This window comes from Syngnathus floridae, unplaced genomic scaffold (genome assembly GCF_059516105.1).
Source record: "Syngnathus floridae isolate MCC-2025c unplaced genomic scaffold, RoL_Sflo_1.0 HiC_scaffold_37, whole genome shotgun sequence".
Lineage (NCBI taxonomy): Eukaryota > Metazoa > Chordata > Actinopteri > Syngnathiformes > Syngnathidae > Syngnathus > Syngnathus floridae.
In genome coordinates this window covers 460,001-467,927 of record NW_028284066.1, presented here as the reverse complement: position 1 = coordinate 467,927, position 7,927 = coordinate 460,001, and the positions used below count along the sequence as shown (strand labels likewise).

Sequence of the window (7,927 nt, the reverse complement as noted above, 5' to 3'; positions counted from 1 at the left end):
TCGAGACTCATTTATTACATATATAACAAAGGCGACCGGATAGGCAAAGTACAAACACAAAAACAACACAACAACTACAAAACAAATACATGTTTATTAAGCCCAATTTGGCCTGACCAGCATGGCTGGCGCAGCCACGACGGACAGTGTGCTCTGGGGCTGGTTGTGGGACGTGGTCGTGGATGGTAGGACCGTGCCTTTGCTCCTCTCCTTCGGGGGAGGAACTCCCTACTTAATCCTAACCCTAACCCTAACCCTAACCCTAACCCTAACCCTAACCCTATCCTGACTACAATCCCATCCCTAACCCCATCCCTACTCCTTACCCATAATCCTAACCTAACCCCAATCCCTACTCCTTACCCATAATCCTAACCTAACCCCAAACCTAATCCTAACCCTAACCCTAACCCTACCCTAACCCTAACCCTAACCCTAATCCTAATCCTAACCCTAACCCTAACCCTAACCCTAATCCTAACCCTAACCCTAACCCCTAACCCCAACCACATCACACAATCCTAACATCAACAATCGCCTAAATTATAATTCTGCCGCTAATTACAACTAACAAAATTTTGCAGAGTATAACATGTAAAACTTTTTAAAAAAATTGACAATTACAAATTTTCAAAAACACTAAGAAAGCTTAAAAATACATAAAAGCTTAGAACGTGAAAATTTAAAATGTATAAATACTAATTAATTTAAAATCATTTACGAAATTTCAGAAGTATTAAAAACACAGAGGTAACATTAAATATTAATTGATGATTGAGTCACAAAGACACAAATAAACAAAACAATATTAACACAAATTATACATTTGATGTAAAATAAGCAACAGAACGAATGAAAATAATTAGACCAGTGTATTTAGTGGTTTATGGTGCGAAAAGTGATATTCAAGTCAACAAAATAAAATCCGAATCAAAAGTAAAAAAGGAAAAAGGAAAAGGGGCCCGGAAAAAAGAAAAAATGAAAGAGTATAAAAGGAGGTGAGAAAAAAACAGGCTCATTGTGCATTTGTCTCTCGAACAGTCGACAACTCTCTGCTCTCTTAAAAACTAGCCAACTCTTTCACTAATATATTTTTTGGGGAGTTTTCTTCATTTTTTTCATTTATTTTGTTTTGATAGTACCTGATGAAGACCGATTAAGGTCGAAACGTCGTATTTGTTTCAGTTCATTTAAAAAGAAATTTATTTGTTTTTGGCACAATACACTGGGTTTGGGTTATTGGGGACTTTATTGATTTGGGGGTCTCGATAATTACGTGAATAAATAAAGGGATTGAATTGGATTTCATTGGCAAATTAGTACATTAAATTTATTTGGTAAATAAATAAAGTTAAAAATACACTAGAATTTCAAAATTAAATTAGTTTAAAAGACAACAATGACAGAGTGGACGGTGGTTAGTCGTGGTCGGAGGGGACCACGTCAACCGCCCAATTTTTTGGACAGGGAGGATAGGGGATCCTGGGACCGGGAGGTCCGTGCACCTCCTCGCTCCTTTTGGAGTGGGTCTCTGTACTCAAAACCTAACCGGCCAGTACCCCCTCCCGGGTTCCCTCGCCCTCCTGGTCCACATTACCGCTCATATGCGGATGCTGTTAGTGCGACTTTCCGACTGACTCAAGGGAAGACTCCTCCCAGGGGGATTGACCCCAGTGTCAGAAGACAACCAGCTAGTCCCCAGTTTGGAAAGATGATACGAAAGTTGTATGCATTGATCCGACAGGTCCACCATCTGCACAATGTGTCTCCTGGGCCCGGGAAACCAGAACCACATTCAATAGCAAGGATGGTGGTGATCCTGTCAAACATGATTAAGCCTGCGGTCCCGTCAGAATGTACTAGGGACCTGATTAGTGGAAATGCTAGGAATTGGGGTTACAACACTTGCCTCATCCTACAGGAACATTACCAGGCGGGGTTGGAGGTGATTTTGGATGAGCTTCCGGGTCTTCTTACTCCAAATTGGAAGGAGGCCTTTGAAGTTGCAATCCGCTGGGCGAGACGCAATTTACCTCGGCTCCAACAGGGAGTACTCGATCGGGCGAAGACAATGATCATGAAAAAGATGGGGATGAATACGGGAAGTCCACATGAGTCTGTGGAGCAGATCGAGCAATCCCGGACCCATCACCTGCCGGCAGAGGTGGTCCCGGTGATCACGGCAATAGACAGGACAGATGAGGAGAATCCGGACTTGGCTCAAGGAGCGCCTCGGAGGGAATCTCCACATGCCGAACCCCCACGGGAGCGTAGGGAGGTTCGCAAAAGGGCGAAGGCAGCGGTGAGTGGAGCCCTCACTGCAGATAATGTTCTTCAGGAACTAGAGCCCTTACTCCTGCCAGAGCCTAACATAGAGAGGGAGTTTTTGACCCTGGACGACACCCCTTCGAACTTGTTGGATCTGATTGAGGAAATTCAGGAAGAAGAATGGACTATTGGGGCCCAAACTAATCCGTTGGGGCAACTTCAAATAGAGGAGGACGCTCAAGTCCACCAGGAAGTGAACTCGGGTAATGAGGGGGAGAGAGAATTGGAAGACTTGGGGTCATTACCTCCTTCCTTGGAACCACCATTGTTTAGGGTGACCAGACACCAAAATACACAACGGAAAAATGTAGTATGGAATCTGGTACCGGCTAAAAAGTGGCTCATCATCGGGGATTCGAATCTTGCAAGGTTTCCTGACTATGCCACTCGTGACTTACAGATAGATAGCTATCCGGGTAGCCATTTCCGCCATGGGCAAATGCTGTTAGAACGGACAGTGCCACTGCCCACAGTCACGGTGGAGAAACTAGTGTTGGCGTTTGGACTGAATAGCAGGGAAAACAAAGTGGACACTACGAAAAAGAACGTACAGGGGGCGCTGAGAGCTGCCAAACAGACATTCCCATATGCGGAGATTTGGATTCCCCTGGTGAATTTCTCTTGCCAGCTCCCAGGGGTGGAACAGGAGAACTTAGCAAGCCTGAACCAACATATTGAAAGGAATATGCCACACATTCCCCTTCTGCCTGGGGAAAAGTTCCAAACGGATGACAAGGGGATCCATTGGACGCCGGAAACAGCCAGACATATGTTGGATCATTGGAGGGCCTATTTAAACTCCTACACCCCCTGAATCCGACACAGGCAGGGGCGGAAAACAGTTTACCCCTACAGGACGCCAATGTGGTGGTTTTATCGAACAACTTCAAACTTTCGGGACCTCAGCACAGCCTACTGAGTAAGGGACTGACCTTCGTACCTACCTTAGGCATAGGCAAAGGTCAGAAGGCGCAATTATTGTCAGATATACAGACATATCACCGTAGGGTCATGTTGACTGCCCACTTCAATAATTCGGATCGAAAAGAGGTCCTTCCATTTGTGGGCCCATCTCATTGGACCCCACCGATCACCCAGTTACCAATCACGATTCAAAACTTAGTAAAGGCGGATCGGAATGTTTTCAGAAGACATTTTAAGTCAGTCCCGGAGAAATCAAACATGTCACTACAGGAAGTTAAAGCATTACGGGAATTGGCAAACATGAAGCACATTGTTATTAAGCCTGCTGACAAGGGGTCAGCAATTGTCATCATGAGTAGAGAACAATACACTTTGGAAGTAGAAAGACAATTGAATGATACAAACTATTATAAAAAATTGGACCAGCCAATATATATGGAAACAACTCATATGGTAACGGAAATATTGGACTCATTAGTAAGCAAAAAATTCATCAGTCACAAACAACGACTATACTTAAGAGGCAAACAACAGCCACGCGAGAGACGGTTTTACATTTTGCCGAAGATACACAAAGATCAAGAAAGTTGGACGATCCCCTTTGAGGTCCCTCCAGGAAGGCCAATAGTCTCTGACTGTGGCAGTGAAACTTATTTCACTGCGGAATATCTAGAGTTCTATCTGACTCCTCTGTCAATCAAGCATCCTGCCTATGTCCAAGATACGTACCACTTCATTGACATGGTCAAAGCCTTGCAGGTCCCTTCAGAATTTAACTTTTTCTCTATGGATGTTAATAACTTGTATACAAATATTCCAATTGAGGCCGGAATTGAATGCGTTAAACAAATTTTTCGAAAGCATCCGGATCCAAAGAGACCGGACGACGAGTTATTGAAATTATTGGAGATCAACCTAACCCGGAATGATTTCATGTTTGATGAAAAATTCTATTTGCAGATCAAGGGCACGGCCATGGGTAAGAAATTCGCACCGGCCTATGCTAATATCTTCATGGCCAATTGGGAGGAAGGAGCATTGTCAAAATGTGAACAACGACCGACCTGTTACCTACGATACTTGGACGATATATGGGGTATTTGGGAAGGATCGGAAAGGGATTTCAAGGAGTTTGTGAAGACCCTCAACTCCCATGATCCCTCTATACAGCTTAAGATCGAATTTCACGGGAATTCAATCAATTTTTTGGACACAACCATTTTTAAGGGACCCAATTTTTTGAATAGTCCGAGGCTAGACATTAAAGTCTATTTTAAGACTACAGACACACATGCCCTATTACATAAAGCAAGTTTCCATCCAGTACATACCTTCAGGGGGATTGTAAAGTCACAACTGCTAAGATTTAGCCGGATTTGTACGAGAGACGAGGATTTTTGCGAAGCGGTTAAGATCTTGTTTACAGCTCTGAAGAAACGGGGGTATAGTAAGCCCTTTCTCAGACACTGCCTTCGTACCTTTCAGGAGAGAAAGGTCAAGGGTCAGGAGAAGATCATCCCTCTGATCACTACCTTCTCATCAATCAGTACTCTGTTAAACAGGAAATTCAAAACCAATTTCCAGGAACTGGGTGTCCGAGATGGACTATTTTCTGGGACTAAGGTCATTTCTGCCTACAAGCGGAACAAGAGTCTGGCAGACATTTTGATCCGGGCAAAATTGCCATCATTGAAGTGGGACAAACCCTTATTGTTGGACACTCAATTCAAGAGACTAAATTTCATTAAAAATATAGAAACGGGAACAGTATTTGGAATTGAACAGGGATTCAACCCAAAATCTAGAAATTGTGTTTATGTTATTTTTTGTAACAAATGTGGGATCCAATATGTTGGTGAATCACGAAACAATTTGTCCACACGCATGTATCAGCATCGGTATAATGTGAAGAACAAGAAGGAAATGGACACACCCTTAGTTAAACATTTTGTTGATCATGGTATGGCCTCAATGAGAATAGCGGGATTAGAAAGGAACATTAATTGGACAGACAGAGAAAGAAAAGGGAGGGAACGATATTGGATATTTACATTGGGAACTAGGGAGCCAATTGGACTAAACATTAAGCATTGAAGATTCACCATACACCACTTGATTTGGATCCTGACTACAATCCCATCCCTAACCCCATCCCTACTCCTTACCCATAATCCTAACCTAACCCCAATCCCTACTCCTTACCCATAATCCTAACCTAACCCCAAACCTAATCCTAACCCTAACCCTAACCCTACCCTAACCCTAACCCTAATCCTAATCCTAACCCTAACCCTAACCCTAACCCTAATCCTAACCCTAACCCTAACCCTAACCCCTAACCCCAACCACATCACACAATCCTAACATCAACAATCGCCTAAATTATAATTCTGCCGCTAATTACAACTAACAAAATTTTGCAGAGTATAACATGTAAAACTTTTTAAAAAAATTGACAATTACAAATTTTCAAAAACACTAAGAAAGCTTAAAAATACATAAAAGCTTAGAACGTGAAAATTTAAAATGTATAAATACTAATTAATTTAAAATCATTTACGAAATTTCAGAAGTATTAAAAACACAGAGGTAACATTAAATATTAATTGATGATTGAGTCACAAAGACACAAATAAACAAAACAATATTAACACAAATTATACATTTGATGTAAAATAAGCAACAGAACGAATGAAAATAATTAGACCAGTGTATTTAGTGGTTTATGGTGCGAAAAGTGATATTCAAGTCAACAAAATAAAATCCGAATCAAAAGTAAAAAAGGAAAAAGGAAAAGGGGCCCGGAAAAAAGAAAAAATGAAAGAGTATAAAAGGAGGTGAGAAAAAAACAGGCTCATTGTGCATTTGTCTCTCGAACAGTCGACAACTCTCTGCTCTCTTAAAAACTAGCCAACTCTTTCACTAATATATTTTTTGGGGAGTTTTCTTCATTTTTTTCATTTATTTTGTTTTGATAGTACCTGATGAAGACCGATTAAGGTCGAAACGTCGTATTTGTTTCAGTTCATTTAAAAAGAAATTTATTTGTTTTTGGCACAATACACTGGGTTTGGGTTATTGGGGACTTTATTGATTTGGGGGTCTCGATAATTACGTGAATAAATAAAGGGATTGAATTGGATTTCATTGGCAAATTAGTACATTAAATTTATTTGGTAAATAAATAAAGTTAAAAATACACTAGAATTTCAAAATTAAATTAGTTTAAAAGACAACAATGACAGAGTGGACGGTGGTTAGTCGTGGTCGGAGGGGACCACGTCAACCGCCCAATTTTTTGGACAGGGAGGATAGGGGATCCTGGGACCGGGAGGTCCGTGCACCTCCTCGCTCCTTTTGGAGTGGGTCTCTGTACTCAAAACCTAACCCTAACCCTAACCCTAACCCTAACCCTAACCCTAACCCCTAACCCTAACCCTAACCCTAACCCTAACCCTAACCCTAACCCTAACCCTAACCCTAACCCTGACCCTGACCCTGACCCTGACCCTGACCCTGACCCTGACCCTGACCCTGACCCTGACCCTAACCCTAACCCTAACCCTAACCCTAACCCCTAACCCTAACCCTAACCCTAACCCCTAACCCTAACCCTAACCCTAACCCCTAACCCTAACCCCTAACCCCTAACCCCAACCACATCACACAATCCTAACATCAACAATCGCCTAAATTATAATTTTGCCGCTAATTACAACTAACAAAATTTTGCAGAGTATAACATGTAAAACTTTTTAAAAAATTGACAATTACAAATTTTCAAAAACACTAAGAAAGCTTAAAAATACATAAAACGTCAAAATTTAAAATGTATAAATACTAATTAATTTAAAATCATTTACGAAATTTCAGAAGTATTAAAAACACAGAGGTAACATTAAATATTAATTGATGATTGAGTCACAAAGACACAAATAAACAAAACAATATTAACACAAATTATACATTTGATGTAAAATAAGCAACAGAACGAATGAAAATAATTAGACCAGTGTATTTAGTGGTTTATAGTGCGAAAAGTGATATACAAGTCAACAAAATAAAATCCGAATCAAAAGTAAAAAAGGAAAAAGGAAAAGGGACCCGGAAAAAAGAAAAAAGGAGGTGAGAAAAAAACAGGCTCATTGTGCATTTGTCTCTCGAACAGTCGACAACTCTCTGCTCTCTTAAAAACTAGCCAACTCTTTCACTAATATATTTTTTGGGGAGTTTTCTTCATTTTTTTCATTTATTTTGTTTTGATAGTACCTGATGAAGACCGATTAAGGTCGAAACGTCGTATTTGTTTCAGTTCATTTAAAAAGAAATTTATTTGTTTTTGGCACAATACACTGGATTTGGGTTATTGGGGACTTTATTGATTTGGGGGTCTCGATAATTACGTGAATAAATAAAGGGATTGAATTGGATTTCATTGGCAAATTAGTACATTAAATTTATTTGGTAAATAAATAAAGTTAAAAATACACTAAAATTTCAAAATTAAATTAGTTTAAAAGACAACAATGACAGAGTGGACGGTGGTTAGTCGTGGTCGGAGGGGACCACGTCAACCACCCAATTTTTTGGACAGGGAGGATAGGGGATCCTGGGACCGGGAGGTCCGTGCACCTCCTCGCTCCTTTTGGAATGAGTCTCTATACTCAAAACCTAA

General features: G+C 40.7%; 1 protein-coding gene across 1 annotated transcript; it reads left to right on the top strand.

The window, feature by feature from the left end:
• The first annotated feature begins 2,086 nt into the window (after window positions 1–2,086).
• On the top strand, window positions 2,087–6,823 carry LOC148378582 (uncharacterized). Its single transcript, XM_088367783.1, has 2 exons — window positions 2,087–2,531; window positions 3,776–6,823. The coding sequence occupies exons 1-2, from the start codon at window positions 2,087–2,089 to the stop codon at window positions 5,344–5,346; spliced, it is 2,016 nt and encodes a 671-aa protein (XP_088223909.1). The 3' UTR covers window positions 5,347–6,823.
• Window positions 6,824–7,927: the final 1,104 nt, after the last annotated feature.